Here is a 23,138-nt window from a genome sequence, read left to right on the forward strand (position 1 = left end):
GGACTCCATCCTCCTCGACGTGAATCCTGGGCGTGTCCACCCTCTTGTGTGCAATGCGTGTGAGACCCCCCCCCCTCATGGGCCCCAATGCAACTCAGTGATCTCCTGGGCCCCCAGTGCTATTCCTGGATAGTCGGGGAGTGTTCGCGGAGAGCTGTCCTGCGAGAGTTAGCATCTCAAATGCCCCGTGACCACCCCGGCCCGAGCCACCTCGCCACCTGCCCCCGACACTGAGCCAGATGTTTGTTTTCCTTTGTGGGTCAGGCCAGCAACCTCTTTAGTTACCCCAAGAGAGACCGTGGTTCTTGGGGTGCTGCTGACAGGGGGTGGGGGCGGGCAGCAGGGATCACCCACTGCAGAACAGGGCCAGTGACCCCTGGGGGCTTCTGCAAATGGGGGGGGAGCGCCTTGCAGGACACTCCCTGTGTCCAGACCCCAGCAGGCCTCGGGGCACTTCCCTGCGGGCCTCATCACGGGGTCACCCTGGCTTAGAATAGTGAGTGCATCCGGGTCATTTCTAAAGCTGTGGACCCAGCACAGATTGGCCCAGGGACCACTTGGCCCTGAAGAGCCCAACAGGTCACACTTAGCACTGGCTTCCCGGGTTTCCTGCTCCCCCCCTCACCTGCATGGAACCCGTCTTCCCGCTGGTGGATTTTCACTGCCTCACACAGGAAGTTGAGGGCCCCGTTCAGGCTGGAACAATAGCCCAGCGAGTAGGGCATTTGCCTTGCACTCGGCCAACCCGGGTTCGATTCCCAGCATCCCATATGGTCCCCTGAGCACCGACAGGTGTAATTCCTGAGTGCAGAGCCAGGAGTAACCCCTGTGCATTGCCAGGTGTGGCCCAAAAAGCAAAATAAAATGGGGGGGCCTCATTCATGGTAGTTTTGTATCTAGAACTGAGCTCACAGGGGAGGGGCCCTTGGGACACTGGTAGGGAAAGCAGCTCTCTGGGGACAGGCGCCGTGTGGGAACAATGGATGTGCGAAACACACAGCTAACACGCAGCTAGTATCGCAAATCCTGGGACCTTGGTAAAAATGGTTTCAACTTTTTTAAAAAACTGTTTTATCTAGACCGTCTTTTTTCAAAGCGGGTAACGCTGCTCGCAGGGTGGAGGAGTTAAGGAGGTGCTCACTCTTCACGTAAAGGTCGATTTTCTGTGGTGTTGTCTGGGGGCCACGCCCAGCTGTGATCTGGCGGGGCTTCTTCCTCCTGGTCTGTGCACAGGCATCACTCCTGGAGATCGGCGTCGGGCCACAAAAGATTGGGGTGTCTGGTTTAGACACGCCCGCTTCCATGCGGGCAGCGCGACTCGCTCTGTCCAGAAGCATCCCTGACACCCAGCCTTCTGTGGTCTCTTGCAGAAAGCACTCCCAAGACCTCGGCCAGCTGTAGCCCTGCGCCCGAGTCGCCCATGAGCTCCAGCGAGTCGGTGAAGAGCCTGACAGAGCTGGTGCAGCAGCCGTGCCCCGCCATCGACACAAGCAAGGATGGCAAAGCTCCGGAGCCCAGCGAGCCGCCCGCCTCCGACTCGCAGCCCGGCACCCCACTGCCTCTCTCGGGCCACTCGGCACTCAGCATCCAGGAGCTGGTGGCCGTGTCCCCCGAGCTCGACACCTACGGCATAACCAAGAGGGTCAAGGAGGTGCTGACCGACAACAACCTTGGTGAGTGCCCTGCTAGCCACGCACAGGCCAGGCACCCCAAAAAGGGCTGTGATGGGCACACACACCTCTGAGAACACCCAGCGGCCCCCAAAGTCTGCAGGCGTCCCGGGGCCTGCAAGCCAGCGCCCGCCCAGCCCCTCAGGCTCCTGGGACTCCCACACCAAATGCTGCTGCCAGGCCAGGCGTCACCTGGAATTACACTCAGCTCTTGTCCCCAAAAAGAGTTCCTAAAAAGAGTGCTTGCTCCCTCCGGGGCCGTGAGCCCTTCTGGGCATTGACATCCTGCGTCTAGAGGCCAGCGCCGCAGCACTTGCCTGGCACGCGGCCAGCCCGGGTTCCATCCCCGGCACCCCATAGGGTCGCCCGAGCCTGCCAGGAGTGACCCCTGAGCACGCATGGTATAGCCCTACAAACAGACATGAAATAAACCTCAACAAAGCCTGCATCGGCTTCCCCGTCGGGACTCCCCTTCCCTCTCCCAGGTGCCTGGAGCGCCTGCGGTGACCTCACTCTTGGTTCTGCTTCCCCAGGTCAGCGTTTGTTTGGGGAGACCATCCTCGGCCTCACGCAGGGCTCCGTCTCCGACCTCCTTGCCCGCCCGAAGCCCTGGCACAAGCTCAGCCTGAAGGGCCGGGAGCCCTTTGTTCGAATGCAGCTGTGGCTCAACGACCCCAACAACGTGGAGAAGCTGATGGACATGAAGAGGATGGAAAAGAAAGGTAACCTGGCCTACACGCACTCAGCGCCCACTGCACCCCTGGGAACGCGCCGTTTCTCCCCCAAAGTCCTTATGCAGAACTGTCAGGGGAGGGATGACCCCCCCGTGGCGGCATGCCAGGAGCCCCAGGGTGGCAGCCTGAGACTTACTAGCTCTGGGGCTGGATTGTCCCAGACACTGGGCACCAGACCCTCACTCTTCTCACGTGGACCGAGGCTACCAGCTGGCCAGCACAGCTCACTTGGCAGTCGCGACCTGTCTGTCATGATGCACCCGGTGTCAGCTTGGCACAGAGCTGGTCACACCAGTACAGGAGAGGCCGTCCGGACAGCTAGGCCTTCACTGGGGACCCCCGCCCTGGGCAGAGGCAGAGCCGGTGCCTCCCTCCCTGTCTCCCAGCCACAGCAGGACCGGGCACCCCACTAGCCTGAGTGGCAGGACACACGCCCACCCAGCTCTCCCCAGGGATATGGTCCCACGTCACTTCGGCCAACACTGCTGATGCCCCTCCTGCCTATCCCCAAGCATCTTGTAGCCACCTAATCCAGGAACAGATTTCACATCAGGGATGCTTCCTGTCTGCAGGCCCCCTGGGGTCTTGGCAGCTTAGACACCAGGGCCCACTCAGCAGGCTTGGGTGTCCCCGGCCGGCCTGATGGCTGCAGCAGGCACAGAAAGGGCAGGCGTGCAGGCCCGGGGCCTTGGGCCCATGGAGCAGCTCTGCCACCCTCCCTCGGCCCGTCTATGAGCCTAGCCTGCCGGCCTAGCAGAGCCCCCCACGCCACAGCCGCCTGGCCCCCCAGCAGTGCGGCCTGTCCAGAACCCTGCAGCCACAGCCACGTCCCCCGGAGCATAAGTCACTGCACTGTGGCAAATCCCAAACGGAGATGGAGTTCGCTTCTCTCTGCCTGCACCAGCCCAGCCCAGCTCCTGTCGGCTCCCTGCACGCAGCCCTTCATGCATCCCGGGCTGCCGGGCCTCCGGCCCTCTGACTCCTCTGGCTGCTGTCCTGGGTCAGTGCGTACCAGGGCCCTGAGCGTGGCCGAGGCCCCCCCCCTCAGGTCTCCCTGGAGAATGGGGGTCTTGCCCCAGGGTAGAGGGCACTGGCCAGCTGCACCAGGCATTCCTTGCCGCTTCTGTTTCCGGGGCTGCCCCAGTCACCCCCAAGCCAGCTCCCTCCATGCCTGCTCCGTGGTACCCCCGGTGGCGTCTGCTGGGCTCATCACTCAGAACCCCTTGGCACCCCTCACTAAAGTACTAGTTCTCGGAGTGGCGGAGACCTCAGTTGCACACTAGAGCAGGTCCGGCTGGCACATGCATGGGCTTCTAGAACGTTCTTATCCAAGTGCTCTGAGAGGCCCTTGTAAGAGCGAGGCAGCCAATGCCTGCAGCTCTGTTGCCACCGGTGTGAACAGGACCCGTGGGGCTGGGAGACCCCTCACGGCTTCACCTCAGTCCGTGTCTTCTCCCACAGCCTACATGAAGCGGCGGCACAGCTCAGTGAGTGACAGCCAGCCCTGCGAGCCCCCCGCCGTGGGCATCGACTACAGCCAGGGGGCCAGCCCCCAGCCCCAGCACCAGCTGAAGAAGCCGCGCGTGGTGCTGGCTCCGGAGGAGAAGGAAGCCCTGAAGCGGGCCTACCAGCAGAAGCCATACCCGTCCCCCAAAACCATCGAGGAGCTCGCCACGCAGCTGAACCTGAAAACCAGCACCGTCATCAACTGGTTCCACAACTACAGGTGCGCCCTGTGCCCACCGCCTCTGGCCCTGCAGGCATGGTGGCTGCTCGCACTGTCGGCTCTGCCCCGCCCAGGTCCTGGTGACCCCAGAGCTGACGAGGGTAGAGCACCCACACCTGTCCTGGGCCTCGGTCCCCCCGCTCAGCACGGCAGCTTGCAGGCAGCGGGGTTGTGCGCGCGAGGCTCTCTCCTAGCTCCCCAAAGCATTTTGCGATCAAGGAAGTAGGAAAGTCCCCAAGTGAGGATTTCCCGAGCGCCTGCTTGCTCCGCGGGGGGGGGGGGGGGGGTCTGTGCTGTGTCTGTGTGTGTTTTGGGCCACATCTGGCAGTGCTCAGGGCCTACTACTCGTGGCTCTTCACTCAGGGATCGCTCCTGGTGGCGCATGGGGAGCCATCTGGGCTGCCGGGGATCAAACCCATGTCAGCACCGTGCAAGGCAAACACCCAGCCTGTGACCCTGGAGCTCCAGATCTTGACCTGCCCAGGGCTCAATGCTGACACTGACATCAGGGATAGAGGTGGTGCCCTGCTCTTGGCAGAGGGGCTGAACACACACCCCCACCCAACTACAACCCCCACCCACCCCCATCTGAAGGTCACTGACAGCTCAGGGATGTTTGGCCATGGCTGGAAGCAGCGCTCTACTGCTGAGAATTCCCAGGTTCACAGAGATAGTACAGTAGGGAGGGCACTTGCCTTGCACACGGCCAATTCGAGCTCCACCCCCAGGACCCCATATGGCTCTCTGAGCCCTGCCAGGAGTGATCTGAGTAAGCCCTAAGCACCCCTGGGTGTTGCTCAAAAACAAAACAAAAAATATTTGAAAGATAATTTCCAGGGCCAGAGTGACAGTACAGCCGGAAGGGCGCTTGCCTTACACACGGCTGCCTCGGGTTCAAGCCCTGGCATCCCATATGGCTCGCCAAGCCTGCCAGGAGAGATGCCTGAGTGCGGAGCCAGGAGTAAGTCCTGAGCACCGATGGGTGTGACCTAAAAAAATTTTTTTTTTCCTGATGGAAATTTCTACACATTTAAGGTTTTTGAACAGCTATCTGGGTCAGTAGTTCTCTCTAGACCCCCGTTTCGAGGGGTCACTCATGCTGGGGGAAGGGGACTCGTCCCCAGTCAGCAGCCCTCATCTCATGGGGGTGCTCTGCCGTTCCTAAAAGGGCCCCCAGACTTCCCAAATGGTGAACAAATGGGGAAATTGTCAATACCCTGGGAGCCAGAGTACCCCTTCACTGCAGAAAGGGACTGGGGTCATTGTGGGAGACAAGGGGGTGGGCTGCCAGGGCCCCGGGGTACGCAGGCACCTGAGTATGGCCGTGAGCACCGAGGACGGACAGGGGAGCAGCACACCCGGCCCCTCCACCAAGGAAAAGCCTTGAGGGTGGGGAGCAGCGAGACGAGCCTGGGCCTCCCCCCCACCCCACCCCCCGCCTGGGTTCTGTGACCACACGCTCGATTTCTGGATGCAAGACGTACCGGAAGCTTCTAAGTCTTTTGCAAGCTCATTTAATCCAAGTTTGGTGGTAGCCCTGGCAGGGGGTATACAAAGGTCACTGCACATCTGGGCAGAGGTACCCCTCCTTACCAGGCCATCTCAGCAGGCCCCGTCGGGCAGTCTTCTCCCAGTCCCCCAGGGACTCTCTGGCTTCCCCTGCCAGTCTGCTGTCCTTGCAGTGCTGTGCACTCAGCATACGTCAGTGCACCCCTCCACACAGTGCAGAAATGAGGAGAGGAGAGCACCAATAGCATCAGAACACTTGGTCTGGCCTGGGCCCATGGACCCGAGTGACGGGACACCGAGGAGGTATTTGCCTTGCATGTGGCTGACTCAGGTTAAATCCTCCGGATCCCTTCAGGTCCTCCGAGCACTGCCAGGAGTGATTCCTGAGTGCAGAGTCAGGAGTATTAACCCTGAGTATCAACAGGTGTGGCCCCCAGGAAGCAAAAATAAATAAAATGACTACACAGGCCAGGAATGTGCTCGGTGACAATTGAGCATAGGCATGAGCTCTGGGATCCAGCCCCCAGGACCGAAGAGAGAAAACACAGAAGGACCCAACAAAGCAACGAAACCGGCTGGGCTGAGACTAGGGGAGATCCGAGGACAGTTAGAGAAAACCCCCCTGCAGGATGTAATACAGCGGGGAGGGCATTTGCCTTGCACACGGCTGACCCAGGCACCCCATAGAGCCCCTCAAGGCCGCCAGGAGTGATCCCTGAGCACAGAGCCAGGAGCAAGAGCAATGCTGGGTGTGCCCTGCCCCCCCCCCAACCGCCAGCCAAAAAAAAAGGGAAAAAAATGAAAAAAATGTTTAATTATAAAATCAGAGAAATACCTTGCAGGACTAACAGGCAGAATTGTTGGTGGTTTTTTTGTTGTTGTTGGTTTTTTTGTTGTTTGTTTGTTTGTTTTGGTTTTGTGTGTTTTTCTTTTTTTTTTTTTGGTTTTTGGGTCACACCCGGCGATGCTCAGGGGTTACTCCTGGCTCATGCATTCAAGAATTACTCCTGGCGGTGCTCGGGGGTTGGAATGCTGGGATTCGAACATGGGTCGGCCACATGCAAGGCAAACGCCCTACCCGCTGTGCTATTGCTCCAGCCCCTAACAGGCACAGTTTTGAAAGACACAAACTCGAAAGGAGTTTGCCAAGGTCCAGAGTCCCTGGGACAAGGTGATTGAGGACAGGCCTGAAGCCCGCAGAACCTCTGCCAGGTTGGAGGCTCCCCTAGGGCAAAGCAGCAGAGGCCAGCGGCACTTCTGTGGCCCCTCAGACTTGCACTGTCCCGAGAATGCTGAAGACCCCCAGTGCAGCCGCAGGGCAGGCCCTGAGCGGGAAGGCCGTACCTACCATGGTTAGCACCTTTTGGTGTTTAGAAGGTACTTATTCCTCCCCTTCCCCAGTAACTCCTCGTGCCCCCATCCAAAAAGTAAAGCTTCCCCCTCTTAGTCGGGCCTTGAGGGCATCCAGCAGAACACAAGCCCCAGGTGGACCCACAGAAGCTCCGTGAGCCCTAAAAACCATGGCAGTATGTGAGCCTGGGGCCAGAGCTCTGGACAGGAAGAAGGTTCCTCGTGTGCTGGAGACAGATCCCGCCAGGGAGGCCATTGTCTCTGCGTCCTGGGCACATCCGTGTGCCAGCACCCCGCCACAAGCCGCCTGGGTGTGTTTCCTTCAGTCCCGCACCCCCGAGAACGCCCTCCATGGCTGGGCATGGCAGCCTGAGTTCCGGGTGGCGGGGTCGGCTGAGGGTGGGTGGTCCACAGGGGTTCTGCCCCGTGGGCGGCCATCTGGTCCATGTCGGGCTTCACTGGCCCTTTGAGAGCAGGACATCTGTGATGTCAGGGCCTCTGGCCTGGTGCCGTGAGCACGGCAGGGATGGGAGATGCTCTGGAGCGAGTGGGGGTGGACAGGGCTCGCGGGGGGCAGGCCAGGACCCTCCTCAGCACCGGCCCCCACATCCAGACACCCCCACATCCTGGCCGAGCTTGCCACAGCGGCCTCTGCCATACTGCTGTAGCAGATTCAGAATTAGTCCACCTTGATGAAAAGCCCCCTTTGAAGCCAGGGGGGTAGTAGGCGACAGGGGGCACCCGAGTTTAACTCTGCCCCGCTATGACAGTAGCCAGCTCCTCTGTGTGACCCTGGTGGCCGGCACACCGCTGGGTCCAAGTACTGAGCCATTCGACCATCCCAGGTCCCCCCACATGGCATTGCCTGGGAGCCCCACTTTCCCACACACTCGCCCTTCTCTGCTCTTCCTCAGGTAAAGGAATCGGGGGGTTGAATCCCAGCACCACACAGGGGGCAACCCAAATTGTTTTTAAATAGTGTAAGGGGACCAGAGCTATAGAGCACTGCAGGGAGGGTGCTAGCCTTGCCCGTGGCCAACCTGGATTTGATCCTGGAGGTCCCATAGGGTTCTCTGAGCCCTACCAGGAGTGATCCCTGAGCACAGAGCCAGGAGTAACCCAGAGCACCTCCAGGTGTGGCCAGAAAAGCCATAAAATAAAACAAAATAGGGCCAGAGTGATAGTACAGAGGGTAGGGCATTTGCCTTGCATGCAGTGGACCAGGGTTCCATCCCCGGCCTCCCATATGGTCCCCCTGAGCACTGCCAGGAGTACTTCCTGAGAGTAGAGCCAGAAGTAACCTCTGAGCATCACTGGGTGTGACCAAAAAAAAAAAAAAATTTTGTTTTTTGTGGGGTTTTTTTTTTTTTAAGTGAATCACCATGAGGTACAGTTACAGGCTTACAAACTTTCTTGCTTGCATCTCAGTCATACAGTGGTCGAGTACCCATCCCTCCACCAGTGCCCATTCCCCACCGCCAGTGGTCCCAGCATCCCTCCCACCACCCCCACCCGGCCCCCTCCACCCCACCCCTCCTCTGTGACAGGGCATTCCCTTTTGCTCTCTCTCTCCTGAAAAAGCAATATAGTTTTTTAAAAAGAAAGCTGAGGTAGACCCAGTCTCTGCCTTGGTGCCCTGTCGCGTGACTCTCCCGAGGAGCGGGTGGCGCGCGGGCCGGGACCCCAGGGTGCCGCCCTCACCGTCCGCCCCCTCGTGTCCCCGCAGGTCTCGGATCCGCAGAGAACTGTTCATCGAGGAGATTCAGGCCGGGAGCCAGGGCCAGGCCGGGGCCAGCGACTCGCCATCGGCCCGCAGCGGCCGGGCGGCGCCCAGCTCCGAGGGCGACAGCTGCGACGGCGTGGAGGCCGCCGAGGGCCCGGGCGCCGCGGACACCGACGAGGGCCCCGCGGCCGCCGCCAAGTCTCAGGGAGGATCGGCCGAGGCGGCCGCGGGCCCGGAGGAGCAGCGGGACGAGGCTGCTGCGGCGGCGAAGGCCGAGCCGCCGCCCGTCGCGGGGACCCCGGGGCCGGCGGGGCCAGACGCGGCCGAGGAGGAGGCCGCACCCCGCGCCCCGCCACCGCCGCCTCCGCCGCCGCCACCACCCGCCGACGGCCCGGCAGACCGGCCCGTGCCAAGCCCCGCGGGCGCCGCCGCCGCCGCCGCCACCGCCGGGGAGGACGCCGCTACCTCAGCCCCTGCCCCCACCCCCGCCGCCCCCGCCGCCCGCGGCGCCGCGTTGCCAAGCACCAGCGCGCCCGCCCGCCGGCCCAGCTCGCTGCAGAGCCTCTTCGGCCTCCCCGAGGCGGCGGGCGCCCGGGACTCGCGGGACAACCCCCTGCGCAAGAAGAAGGCCGCCAACTTGAACAGCATAATCCACCGCCTGGAGAAGGCCGCCAGCCGCGAGGAGCCCATCGAATGGGAGTTCTGAGGGGCGAGTCGCGCCGCGCGCCGTCGCCGTCGGGCCGCGCCGTCGGGGCAGCCGCGCCGCGCACGCGCACGCGCGTCGGGCCGAGTCTGGCCAAGCCGGGCGGGCCGAGGGCGGGCGCCGCGGGCGCCGGGACGTCGCGCACTTACCGCCCTGCGGGCCACAGGGCAAAATCGCCATAGGCCAAGGTGCATATAGAAAACAAAGGAGCATTAAGCCCAATCTCTGTCGTGTTTTCAAGGAAGAAAACGGAAATGTGTAGTCGAGCTTTTTTGTACCCTGAAGTGTTTTTTTTATTGCCCTAAGTGATTTCCACAGGTTCTGGAATAACTCTTACAGCTTTGCCTTGTGCCCTCCTCTTTCGTGTGGGCTTTAAAAAAAAAAAAAAGAAAAGAAAAAGAAATCAAACCCACATATTAAAAGGGGGCTTTTTATCTGCCATCTAATGGCTTCAGAGCGATAATACACTATTATCTTCTTAAACCAGGAAAAAAAAAAGGGGGGGAGGGGGGATTTTTTCAGAAAAATTAAAAGTTTTTGTAGCTCTTCAGTTGCCACTAAGAGATTGCATAGTCACACCGACTCTAAACACACTAGTTTGGATTCCTAAATATTTTCAAGTAAAGAATCTTCTCGTTTGAAACTTTGAATGAAAATAAAACACATTTACTCCACCTATTTTTTAAACAAAAAGAAAAAAAAAGAAGAAAAGTCGCATCAGGAAACTGGTTTTGTGGTAGCTGACGTAGTGTTTTCTTGTCCTTGAACTAGAACCCTGACATGTATACATTGATCCATAGCTTTAACTGGCTCGGGGTTTTTGCCCAGAGTCTGTTTAATACACTCCATTCTAGGCCAAATCAGGACAAAAAAAAAAAAAAGAAGAAAGAAAGAAAAGAAAAGATCCGAATCTAGGTATTTTTTAATCTGCTTTTTAACCTCTAACCGCAGAGCACGCTAATCAGACCTCATATCTCGGAGGTTTAGGAGACAAGTTCGAACTGTAGCACGTTCCCGTTCCTTCGTTTTCCCCTCCCCGCGTCTTCGTTCGTCCACGCGTCCGCACCCGCGCACGAGCACTCAAAGAGAGGAGGGACAGGGGGAAGCCGGGTGGGGCTCAGGCACTTCCGGGGCGTGGCCGAGGGCGGGACCGCCCCCTGGCACGGAAGGCACCGGCCCTCACTCGGCTCTTCCGGGCGCCCGATGGACTGAGCCCCACCAGGGACGCCCCTCCTGGGCCCCCCCGGCAGGGCTCTGGCGCGCAGTCGACCCCCTCAAGTCCCCCCACAAGCACTGATGTCTGTTGCGCGCCCGCGGCGGGAAGCTTGGCACTCGGGTTCTGCTTCCACCCCTCGAGAGGGCCCCACCTCTCCCCCCACCCCCCAGAATGCTGATGCTCTTCACTTCCAGACCAGACCCCCCCCTCCTCCAGCCCACCTTTCTTTTGCCTCTCGGAACCATCCTTTCATGCACAGTTTAGGGCAGTCTGAGTACAAATCAAGAGTCTAACTTGTCTCTGATTCCTCCTGTTGTCTATGTGTATATGCGTGAGAATAGAGGTGGGTGTGAGTGTGCGTGCGTGCGTGTGTGCAATTTTATACGTCTGTGTATTTTCTTAAGTACCTGGGCACACATGGAGTGCATTACTGCCACCTTTTTTCAATAAGCTGTTGTATCAGTTATGGCTTCTACAAGTTTGCTAATTTAGACTCCTTTATTGCCATATCTTTAAACTAACAATAGATGATTTCGGTATATATATATTTTTTTTTGCTTATTTATAGGTGCTGTATTTTATTATCTGATTGTTAGGAAGGGATGAAAGGGGCAAATATTCTTTAGCGGGATAGACTGCCGGCAGTATTGGGGTATAATTTACAAGATGTAGTTGTCCTACTGTATATTACTGATTGAAAACTTTTTTGACCGAATTGTGTATCATTGAAACCTTTACCTTAGGTCAACATCTTTGGATGACATTTTAATGGTGCATTCATTATTTCTTAAGTTGAATTAATATTACCTTTTTTGGGGGGTGGGGGTGGGGGGGAGTTATCATTTTAAAGGTATGCCCCGCTCTCCGCCCTCGTGTGTTTGTACTAATTAACTTGTAGGACTTTGACTGTAAGAGGCGAAGCCACATTTCTTGCATGATGTTTTAGGAATTACGTTTCCCAGTTACCGGCTTCCAGCCTGCGACTGCAGCACTTAGCTCAAGTCTTCACGAATTTAAGAGTCACGACACTAAAGACAATGCCTTTTCCTGAGCACGAAGTTTCTAGAAGGCTCTCGGAGGCTGGCGGGCGGGCGGTTCGTCTTTCCGTCGGTGGCGCCATCCCTGACTCAGTAGTCGCGTGGTGACAGGGGGACCCCGTCAGAGGCGCTGAGGGGCATGGGGGAGGAAGTGGCGCTCCCCACCCGTGCCGTGCCGCGTGCGTAGTGTCTGTCCTCTCCGTGCGACCCCCGAGGGACGAGGGACTGTCGTCGTCGTGGCGCCTGTGACGCCTCTCCAGAGCGCACACTTTCCCCGGAGTGAAAGGCAGGGCAGGGCAGGGCGTGCCAGCAGGAAGGGGCAGGGTGGCACATTCCATGCAAAGGCCTGACTGTTGCGAAGGAGTTAACATCTGAGGAGAACGCAAAAGGAGAAATCTGTCCATCCCGGTGGGCAAGTAGCGACAGCCTAAGGCAGCCACTGTGACTCTTCGGAGCAGTTTAGCCGTTTTTTTGTTGGGGGGCGGGGCTTGTTGACAAGGTTGTAGTTGATTTCATTTGTCTTTTTTTTTTTTTTTTTTGCCAGACTTACATCTGGCCGCTCGATACAATCAGTTGGTTCCATTTTGCTTGCAGTTCTGTGTTTGTATTTTTTTTCCTCTATTTATTATTGTTTTTCTTCCAGTTGAGATCCCAGCCCTCTGTTCTTATGTGTTCAGCGGTCACTGTAATATTTCCAAGAGCTGCCACTAAATGACAGAACCCCGTGGGGGGACTGGGCCCCTCAGCTGAAGTCTAAGGGTTGATCTTTCATCGTGATAAGCAATATTCAAGTGCCTTGACCAGCGTCCTCTCGCCCCCGTAGCTGGCTGGCGTGCCAAGCCGCCCCCACCGGCAGCCGACCTCCTCCTCTTTCCGCTCCATCGGTTTAAAAAGCTGATTTGTACCTCTCCCCTGGGGAAAACGGTTCTGTATAAAACACTAACACTTAATTACAAGCTCTATTATACCATTTTAAACGGCTTCTTTTGGTTAATTGGAGGCAGTGTTCATAACGGTTTCTGCCATTCCTTAGCTGGCTAAGTGGAGGCTCGGCCTGACCGCGCCCGCTCAGCCCCTGACCCCGGGGTCCTGCCCGTGTTCTCTGGCGCGGTGTGAGGTTGGGCGGTGGCGTGTGGCCCCGGCCACGGCCTCTCTCGAGCGCCTGCATCCGTGGTTCCTGTGCTCACTCAGATGGCCACGCCCTTTCGTTCGCCGCCGTCATTCTCTGGGGCAGCACCAGCTTCCCATCAGGTGCAGTGCTAAGACCGAGCCCAGGGGTGGTGGCTGTCCCTGGCCGCTGGCTGCCAAAGCACAAACCTCCCTGCCCCGCCTCTTCCCGTGGGCCCTGACCCCGGTGCCGACCACCAGCCCTCGGGGGACAGGCAGGTCTGCGGTGAAGTATCCCCTGCTGGCCCTGGCAGCTCCGGTAGCAACTTGGCAAGTGGCGGGGCGGAGGCCCTGCGCCCATGTCCCCACAGTTGTACCCAAGGCTGGGAAACGGGCGTCTGCGGACGGGCCCAGTGGCCCCTGTGCCCCTGGGGCCAGGCTGGTTTCTCTGCTTCTCCGAGGCCTTGTCCTCCTGGGGGATGGCTGGTGGCTGTGGCCAGTGGCAGGGCCGGGGGGTCTGCGGGTGCCGCTGGGGCTGGCGTAGTGAGGACTGTAAGAGACTCGGCGGTGACCTCATTGTGGGCCTGGGATGGTCATCGTGGCGCTCCCCTTCCTCCCCTCGTCCTTGCTGACCCCTTCTACCTCACTGCGGGGAGAAAGGGCGACAGGGCTGGCAGTTTCTGTCACTCCCAGCAGTCCCCCACGGAGCGTTTTCTTCACAGATGGGGGCGAGGCGGGCACGGGGGGCTCCCAGCCTCCTTCCCGCTCCCCGCTCAGTGCTTCCGGCCCTTTGCAGCCGTTTTCTCCCCAACTGGCCAGAGCAGGGCTGAGGGTCGCCCTCCCGCCTCTGGCGCCCAGAGGGTGGAGTTCGGGCTTCTCCAGGAGCATCCCTGGCTCCAGGCAGCGTGGCCCACTCCAGCCCGTACCCGGCCCGCCCCGCCAGCTTCAGCCCAGGAGAACATTCTTGCTTCTGCCCAGTCCCAAACACAGCCACCTTCAGGGCCCACCGGCTGGACACGGATCGAGGCCATTCACTTTGGTGGCCCAAGTGTCCTAATAGAACCTAGGAGATGCCCGAGACAGCCGGTGCGTACCTGGGCACTTAGGAAGAGCCCCACTTAGGGGACCGCCCCTGTGTCTGCTGCAGCGTTAGTTGGGGCATAGAGGTGCGAGGTTCCCTTCGTGACCGGCCCCCGGCCAAGCTGCACCCTAAGTGGCCCGTGTCACACACACTCCGTCCCCCAAGACTGAGGGCACCGTGAGACAGCGTTTCTTTTGCCAGCCGCCTCTGCCTTTCTGGGAGGCGAAGCCCCAGTGAGGACCCGGACTGAGCGCCCAGCCCTGGCCCCGGCCCCCCGCCCCCCCGCCCCGTCACTCCACTCCCCCCAAAGATGCGTCCACCCTGACGAGGCGGCAGCGCCCTTTCATTTCTGGCTGAAGTGACATTTAGCTTTAACGAGACATTTCCAAAGCGCCTCGTCTCCTCCAAAATGCTAACTTGAAAAGTTGGGCATGACGGGCGAAGAATCCGGAAAAGGCCAGTGAGAAGGAGGCCCGCGCCCCCCTCCGCCCCCCCTGCCCCGCCCCCCCCCCAGTGGCTCTTCCCGCGCAGTAACTGTAGGGATTGTCTGTGTTCCCGTCATTTCTGTAGTCTAGGCTTTAATTTCTACCACAAAATCCGCTCTATGCTATGTATCCAGCTTTCTGTGAGCAGAAAGGAAAGGTGCCTTAACCCCGGCGTCAGACACGGCCCCACGGAGCAGACCCAGAAGCACAGTGTACAGACCGCGGACGGGGGTGCCGGCGGGGCGCGCGGCCGGGGCTGCTTCCGCGCTCACGATCCCCTCCCCCTCCTCTTCCTCCTCCTCTTCCTCCTCTTCCTCTCCACCTTCCTCTCTCTTGTTCCTTTGGCTTTTTTTTTTTAATGTTTTTACTTTTTCTTTTTTTTTGGTAGTTTGCTTTAAACAGAAAGCACTTAAATAGAAGCTCTGTGCAATAGAAATGCTTTTTTTCTTCGTTAAGAGATAATGTATTACACCAAATGAACTCAAAGTAAGCTTTAGACCAGGACGATTCAGGTTGGGGGTGGGTACGTTCACTGTAGCTCCGCGTGTTCATGAACCGAAGGGAAACCGGCCTCCCAGCCCCCGCCCCCCCCCCAGCCTCAGCCCGCCTCCTTCTCCCACGCCTGGCGCGCAGGGTCCGGGGTGGGGGGGGCTCCTGCGGGGTGGGGGGTGGGGGGCGGGCAGGGGTGACGCGGCTCAGCTGCCTGAGCCTCCGGAGCGAGCCCCCAGCCCCCAGCCCAGCGCCTCGCCTGTTCTCACACACACGGACTGCTGAGCTGCCCTGCGCGGGGATGACTAGCCGAGGGTGTTTGGGGGGTGGGGGGAGATGTCTGTCCTCTATTTATTATTAGGTGAATCATTTAGGTTCTTATCAGGAGCATGTTGTTTTGTGGTGTTGTGGGTGTTATATATGCTTTTTTTTTTTTTTTTTTTTTGCTATCACTCCACTCGTTCCCCCCAACCTTGCCCACAAAGAACTGAAGGCCCTGGGGATGTCCGGGGGCACTGAGAGGGTTCCTGCACCCGTCAGATTCCGGTTCTGGGCCCCCCTCCCCGCCCCCGGCCACTGCCCAGCCCCGTGCTCTCGCCCTCTCCAACCTGCCCAGTGAGAGTCGAACAAAACCCTCCAGCTGACCCGCCTCCTAGCGCCTCCGGTGACCCGCTGAGACTTCCGGTTTCTGGAAGTTTGGGAGCCTCCGTTCAGGGAGGCCTGGCCACCCCCCTCGGGGCCTGCATGAGTTGCACTTCCCGTTGGCTTTGGGGTTCTGGCCCGGCCACGAAGCTGCTGCCGGCATCCTGCAGAGCAATAGTGCCTCAGTCCAGTGAGAGCTCGAGGGTCCAGTGGGGACCCCCAGGTCCCCGTTTCCACGTGTGCTGAGGGGGACGTGAGGTGTGAAGCTCAGCTGACAAAATAACCAGTGACGGAAGGGGCTGTGGGCCCAGGGAGAGAGGGGGTGGGGGGTGCAGCCAGCTGCCTCCGGGGCCCCGGGCGGAGTTGCCATGTGCCGCGGCGTTGCCCGCTGAAATGGGGTGAGGGGCCCAGTTCTGTTCTGGTCTGAAGCAGGCCCTTGGGTCGCCTGGCTGCCCTAACCCGCACCGGGGGGCTCACTTTTCTCAAGTTGGTCTATGCATCTCTCTCTCCCTCTCTCTCTCTCTCTCCCTCTCCCTCTGTTCCTCTCCTCTCTTCCTCCCTCTCTCTCTTCCTCTCCCCTCTCTCTCTCTCTCCCTCTCTGTCTCTCCGTCTGTCTCTTCCTCTTTCTCTCTCTCTCCCCATTTTCCACCTCTTTCCTTGAGAAATACGGGCATCTCATGCCCCGCCCCTGAAGACCCCTCCAAAAAAAATGCTGTGCATTTTGGACACGTGAGGTCTTATCCCAGTCTCTGAAAGCATGAAACTAGCTTGTAGGCGTGGCCCAGGAGGGGGGGGCTGGGGGTCCCCGACGTCGCCCCGCCGCAGAGCGGGCCCTGCTCTTCGGTTTGTGCAATAACTACTTGCGTGGTGGGGCGCAGGCTCCCAGCAGACTACTAACAGCGCGGGGTGGCTGGGGCTCCGGGGACCCTCGATACGCTCAGCCCGCCCCGTGGAGCGTGGTGTCTTACATTTTAGCAGTATTTTATATTTTCTGTAACGCACTCAGTCTTTTAGACGTTCTTAGAGCTTGTTGGTTAATACAATCACAGCCTTTTGGTTTTGTTGTTTTGTTTTTTTTTCCTTTTTGATCCTCACACAAGACCCGATTGACCAAAAACACACACACAAAAAAAAAAAAACAAAAAACAGAAAAAAACGGGGGGGGAAACCAAAAACCCACCAAAAAAAAAAAAAGGGCGTCTTTTTTTTTTTTTTTTGTACAAATAGCTTTCAAGAAGCCTCTGTAGTGTCGCTGTGACCCCCATCTCCAGACACATTTTCTTTCTTGCTGTTTGTTTCCGACGTTTCAGAGTCAGAAGCTGATGGGGCTGGCGAGGGGGTGGGGAGGCCCCGCCGGCCGCGGTTCTCGCGTCTTCGTTAACCATTTGCTGTTTGTTCCAGCACTGTACCACGGTCCCTATATGATATGGAGAAGCAATATCACTGTATGGAACTCACACCATGTATTATTATTATTCACTAGCACCCTAGGTGTGATCATTGAAGTAAATATCTTTTATACAAACACAAGCACGTGTGGCTCGTCTTCATTTAAAGTGCTGGAGCCTGGGAAAGCAATGCCGACCACCGCGCGCCACGCCGCGCCGGGCAGAGCCCCCCTTCCCCGACTCCCTGCCGAGCAGAGGTGCAGTGCGTCTTGTCTCATGCGTCCCGGAGCCTGCCGTGTGCCTCACGGTCTGGCGACCCCAGGGTGGGGCTCCCCCTGCCGGAGAGAAGCGCCACCGGGGCCCGTGTGACTAGTTGGGGTGCTTTCCATGTGCAGTTCCCGCAGGAATCCCGAGGGTCGCCGGGCCAGGGTGGGCTCCAGCCCCCTCCGCTGGGAGAGCCCAGGTTTGGCGTCTGTCCCCCTCAACCAGTGCTGCCCAAGGTCCTGTCTGCTCGTCCCCTGCTGCTGCTGACACCCGGGGTTACGACCCTCATTGGTTTTTCCTTTTCTCTGCACGGAGGGGGCGGGGCGGGGCAGGGCGGGGGTCCCAGGCAACACTCAGGGACCCAGGGAGCCTCCTGGGGAGATTCTGGGCCAGTCTGGCTGGTGGGTCAGTGTGAGGACCCGCGGACTTGGGGTCCCTGGAGCACGCTGGCAGTCTTGGGGGTCAGGCGGTGTGGGGTGGACTTAGGACCAGCAGCAAGTGTGGCCTTGGCCCCTGCACGCTCGCTCTGGCCCCGCGACCCCTCACAGGTTTTTAAACGTTTTTAAATTTTCTCTGATTCGTTATTAGCGAGTGTTTTGCTTAAACACCTGTTTCGTAGATATTCATATCTGTACAAGTGTTGGGGGGAGATCACGGTGGGACAAATGAACCCCACCCCGCAGGTGTGCCCCACCCCACAGGTGTTCTAAAGGCTATTAGCAAAGTTTGGGGGCCACACCCAGCAGTGCCCGGGGGTCCTATTGCAGGCCTGGAACTGAACTTAGCGTGGCCGAGCCAAGGCAAATGCCCTCCCTGCCCTGTAGTTGCTCCAAAGGTCAAATGCAGAACCAGATGCTGAGGCCCTTGGTTCAAGCCCCGGCACTGCCGGTCCCCTCAGCGCTTGTGGAAGTGGCCCCCCAAACCACAAATACAAAATGTGGAAAGGGAGAGGGCAACAGCAGGGCCAAGGCCGGTGCAGTCTCGGGGTGCTCTGAGGTGGGGCTAGCCGGGGCTTTGCAGCCCCCAGCTCCAGGGCCAGGAAGCAAGACTGCCCCTAGCGCCCTCCCCCCAACACGAACACACGCGCTCACACATGCACGCACACATGCACACACATGCATGCATGCACACATACCCACGCACACACACACACACACACACACACAGGCAGCTCTGCCATGCATGGCCCCCGCCTCCCCACAAGTTCCAGGGCTCAGAGCCAAAACGGGAGCTTTGTTGGGTGCTGGAGGCGCCCCAACCCACTGGCAGACCTTGCAGGGGTGCATGGGGCCGAATCCGGCCCTCACCTGTTTGCGGCCGTTTGTTCTGGTTTTTCCTTGGGGGTTTGTGCTTTAGGCCGCACCCAGCACTGTCGGGGGTTACTCGTGTACGGAGCCTGGATTCAGGGCTCAGACCCCCCGCTGGCCCCTCGTCCCCTGTTTAGCAGGCGTCAGGCTCTTTGGAGAGGTTGGGGGGGACCTGCAGCTCCTCAGCTTCACCCCAGCATTGGAGCCCGTAGGTGGCAGGAGCCCCAAAGGCTGAGAGTTGGGGTCTTGGGGGCCCGGCGGGCTGGCTGGGGTGAGCCCCGTGTTCCAGGCCCCTCCAGGGAGCCTCAGTTTCTAGCTCCATAGTTGGCTGTGGAGCTACTCAGGGTCCCCCGGGGGATCTGAGGACCCCCAGCAGGCCCCGGGTCTCTGCTCAGGCCGCACCCCCAGGCCAGCACTTCTCAGCCTCTGCCTGCGACCTGGGGCGAGTCCCTCTCAGTCTTCCTTTCTCCCTTATTTGGTTTTGGAGCGACACCTAGCAGTGCTGAGGGCTCACTCCTGGCTCTGCCATCACTCCTGGTGGGGTTCGGGGAACCATGTGGGGTGCCAGGGATCAGACCCCTGCACCATCTCTGCAGCCCTCTTGAGTTTGCACGGCCGTGTCAAGGGCAGAGCGCAGGCCCAGAGAGGCGCCCACTCGGGTCAGCACCCCCCACGGCAGAGAGGGTCAACTTTGTCCTCTCAGCTGAGGAGAAGGACCCCCCCCCCCCGCTGCCCAGCTGCCTAGTGGGGACACCGGTGTCCTCCAAGGCTCTGACCCTGAGGCTGTCAGCATCAGAGTCCTGCAGACGGGGAGCGGTCAGGCCAGGCTGGGCCCCCGATTCCTGCCAGGTGGATTCCAGAGGCTCCCGGTGCCCTGGGCGCTCCCGGTGGGGCCCTGGGGAGCCTGTGGTGGGTGTGGATGTGGAAAGGGCCGGAGGGCCTCGGGGAGCAGCCCTGGAGCAGGTGTGTGGGTGGGCGGGGTGCAGCCACACACAGAGGCAGGGAAGATCTGGGGGAGCCCAGGGTCGTGCAGTAGCAGCTGTGCCCCCTTCCAAGGGAGGGTACAGGGACCTCAGGGTGCGGCCTGGCCAGGGGTCCCAGAGTGAGGCAGGGGGCCGGGGTGGACAGCACCCTCGGGCAGTCGGGCAGCCCAGCCTTGTCAGCTCTGCCCCAAGTCGGGGTGCACAGGGCTAGGGGGGAGTGAACTGGCCACTGAGGGTCAGTGGGGTCTCTCGAGGTGACAGGGTCCCCGGGGCGGCGGGGGGGGGGGGCACATTCCAGATGGAGAAGAGGGTGCAGAAGCCTCAGACCAGGACGGCAGAGCTGAGGGGCCCCCGGGACACTGAGGGCAGCTGCTGGCAGGGGTGAGGCGTGGGGAGCTGGCCGTGGCGCGAGAGTCGGGATGGTTCTGGGTGGGAGCCGGGTCAGTGCCGGGGGTGGTGGGGGAGGCCCAGAACAGAGGCCTGAAGTCGCCCCATCTCTTCCCCCCACCCTGGGCCCCACCCAGCTGGGGTTGCCAGGGCAGGGCCGGGTGGGGTGCGATGGCGCTTCCATGTGGTGTGTGTGGGGGGGTGCAGGACATGGACTCTGCCGGGAGGGGTCGCCGGACACAGAGAAAGAAGGCTTGGGGCGGTGGGTTCAAGCACTGGTTCTGGGGGGCCAGGGTGGGGTGCAGGGGTATCAGGCGGGGACGGTGGAGCGGCAGCAGCTGGCGGGGAGGCCCTGGCAGGTGGCCACTTGGGCAGGCCCGTGGCCCACAGTGCCCGGGTGGGGAACGGGGTTTGGCCGTGTTGGATCCCTGAAAGTAGATGGGGTCGGGATGAGCACTGGGATGGAGGGGAGGAGTGTCTCGGGGAGGCAATGACATGTCCATGTGTGCGGGCGTGGGCCCCCACCCCAGGCCCCCTCAGAGGCCCTCACCCAGCCCTGCCAGCCCCTGGCCCCTCAGGGTGCTTTGCCCAGCCCTTCTGCAGCCCCGCCTGTACCCCACTGCCCTGGCTGAGAGGTTCAGCTACCCTGCCCCCCCGCCCCTCTGCTCCCTGTCCAGGCCTGCCCCAACACTTCAGGTCCTTCTCCCCTTGGTGCTCAGGCTTTTGTGGGGCTGGAGAGGGTCTATACGCCCCAAGACCCCCATGCCCCCTCCAGCCTCAGCCCAGCCGCCCAGGGCCCATCCCTCCCCGTTGGGGCCCTTCCCGAGACACCCCTTCCGGGATCCACAGCACTGGGGGCCCAACTCTGTCCTCCCTCCAGATGGTAGTAGGTGACCCCAACCTACTCTGCAGAGGACACGGGGGTTGGGTGGGGTCAAGGCCAATCCCGTCCCCTGCTCAGTGTGGGGTGACCAGCCCAGTCTGTGGCTAGCCCACCCTGGTCAGCCTCACTGTTCCCCAGGGCCCCCTCAGCCTGTCACCCCCGAGTGTCCCCCCCAGCAGGTCAGGGCTCCGGGGTGGGTCCTGCTGGCTAGGACCACAGACAGGAAGGGTCCCCTCCGTGTCCCGTCCCGGCAGACGCGGCGGGAAGGGGTGGCGCCAGGGGCAGGCCCCCCTGACCATCCATGGCACCAGGGGGTGGCCTTGGGGCCCCACCCCGTTTCTGGGGTCAACCCAGCTGCCCCATCTGCCCAGGCTCTCAGCCATCCTGCCCCAGGGCCTGGGGTCTTCCCTACAGGTGGGGGGTCCCCGAGCCAGGCCCCGCAGCCTCCTGGGACAGCATCTGACCTGCCCCCTCTTTGGGACCAGCATTCCCAGAACACCATCACCAGAGTTCTGCTCGCCCCTAAGCCCGGGGGTCCCAGGATGGACTCACCCCACCCCTGACCCCTCCTCAGCCCCTCACGTCCAGCCTTACCTGGCTCTGGGCAGGGCACCCCATGCTGAACCCAGGGGCCTTGAGGCTGCCCAAAGCCCCTGCACTGCACTCAGGAGCCCCACGAGCCAGCCTCTGGGCACCGCGTGGTCCCCCAGCCCCACTGCGAGCGACCCCCAAACAGACCGGAGGGAACAGGGCACCCTGCTGTCTGCTGTCGGACCCCCAGGGCCTGTCTCGGTGTCTCTGGGACCACAGCGCCCCCTAGTGGCCACACATCTCCCACCGGCAGCTCATGGGGCCTCGGCCCGGCTGTCCCTGTTTCACACAGCCTGCTGCCCCCTCCGCTCACACAGCCCTGCCGGGGTCCCCCGTGAGAATCCCAGCGGCTGCTCTGGGTTTGCTTTGTGGGAAGAACAGGGAAGAACCGGAGGGGGAGGGGCAGGGCCGGAGACGCAGTCCTGGGGGCCCCCACCATTGCGGCTGCAGCCCACAGGGGAGGGTCCAAGCAGGCTGGCGGCAGCTCCGTGCCGGGGACCCCCAAGTCCCCGCCTCTCTTCCCTTCCCTGGGCCTCCTGCTCCTGTCCCCGCTGTGAGCCCCGGCGGAACGTGGGGTCCCCTGGGTTCTCCCCCGCGGTGCCGGCGGGGGGCACCCACCAGCCCTCCCCGGGCTCACAGATCGTGAACGGCACTGACCGCTTCCTCTTCCTTGGCCACAGGACGCTGTGCTGACCTGCAGGGGCGCATGGCCGAGGCCGTGGCGGCCGCCACGGAGCAGAGGGAGCTGATCGCGCAGCTGGAGCAAGACCTCAGCACCCTGCAGGCCATCCGCAGGCCCGACGCCGAGGTGAGCCCAGGCCAGAGCCCCCGGGTGGACACTGCGGGGGGGGGGGGTGAGGGATGCCCCCCGGGGTCCCACCCCGCACACACAGAGGCACCAGCGGGTCTGTCTCACCACAGGGTGCAGCCGAGCTCAGCCTGGAGAAGATTCCAGAACCCATCAAGGAGGCCACGGCCCTGTTCTACGGTGAGGAGGCCCGCCCCCGGGGAGGCAGGGCAGAGGGGAACAGGGACCCCTTGCCAGCCCGTGGGACCCTCGCAGCCGTGTGGAAATGGGAACCCGACCTGTGTGAAACAGGGATCAGGACTGGGGCTCCCCACACCCCCCCTGCCACTGCCCACCCTAACCCCCCACTTTTCCGGAGCTGGGCCCTCTGGGACTCAAGTACAGATGTGGAGAGACCTTGAGCCAGACCCTCGAACAGTGTGGTCAGGACCCACCCCTGCCCCATTCTCGAGGCCCTGCCTCCACCCACACCTCCAGTCCCAGCCCGGGGGGCCCGCGTCACCTGCTGCCCTAAGAACCCTCTTCATGGCCCCCTACCTCCCAGGACCCTCGACTTCAGCCAGCAGCCCCCTCCCCGAGGGCCAGGTCGACTCCCTGCTATCCATCATCTCCAGCCAGAGGGAGCGCTTCCGGGCCCGCAACCAGGAGCTGGAGGCCGTGAGTCCTTCTTTCCCAAACTCCTGGGGCCTGGGGACAAGCGGGGGAGGGGGGAGCCTGGGTCCACAACTGCATTGGCATTAGGCTTGATCTGTGCAGTCAGAGAGGACTTCCTGGAGGAGGTAGGGCCACGTGGGGTTCTGAAAGAAGAGTCACATGCTCTGCATGGCGAGACCAAGGGGTGACAAAGGAGAGGCTGGGGCCCAGCAGTCCAGCAGGAGCCTGTGGAATTGGGGCCGCTGGGTTTCAGCAGGGAGCCAGCTGCCGGCCAGGGTGAGACGGTCAGCGCTGGACATAGAAGCGGCTGCGAGAGGCTGGGCCTGGGTCAGCAGCCAGAACGAGCAAGCGAGCCTGGTGGGGGGAGCCAGGAGACACCTCGAGCTGATCCAGAATGAATG

At 60.8% G+C, this 23,138-nt stretch overlaps 1 protein-coding gene across 11 annotated transcripts in view; it reads left to right on the top strand.

The window, feature by feature from the left end:
* Positions 1–23,138, top strand: part of CUX1 (cut like homeobox 1) — a 209,315-nt gene that overhangs the window by 180,502 nt on the left and 5,675 nt on the right. For 9 of the 11 annotated variants that reach the window (XM_055136481.1, XM_055136482.1, XM_055136485.1 and 6 more), the window contains 4 exons: positions 1,371–1,673; positions 2,204–2,392; positions 3,866–4,130; positions 8,716–17,002. In XM_055136481.1, the coding sequence (XP_054992456.1) occupies positions 1,371–1,673; positions 2,204–2,392; positions 3,866–4,130; positions 8,716–9,418 (1,460 nt within the window). In that variant the 3' untranslated portion in view covers positions 9,419–17,002. Of the gene's footprint in view, positions 1–1,370; positions 1,674–2,203; positions 2,393–3,865; positions 4,131–8,715; positions 17,003–21,955; positions 22,084–22,196; positions 22,264–22,627; positions 22,741–23,138 lie in introns of those variants that run through there. The other 2 variants (XM_055136484.1, XM_055136483.1) reach the window with 1 other exon arrangement.

This window comes from Sorex araneus, chromosome 4 (assembly GCF_027595985.1).
Source record: "Sorex araneus isolate mSorAra2 chromosome 4, mSorAra2.pri, whole genome shotgun sequence".
NCBI classification, from domain to species: domain Eukaryota; kingdom Metazoa; phylum Chordata; class Mammalia; order Eulipotyphla; family Soricidae; genus Sorex; species Sorex araneus.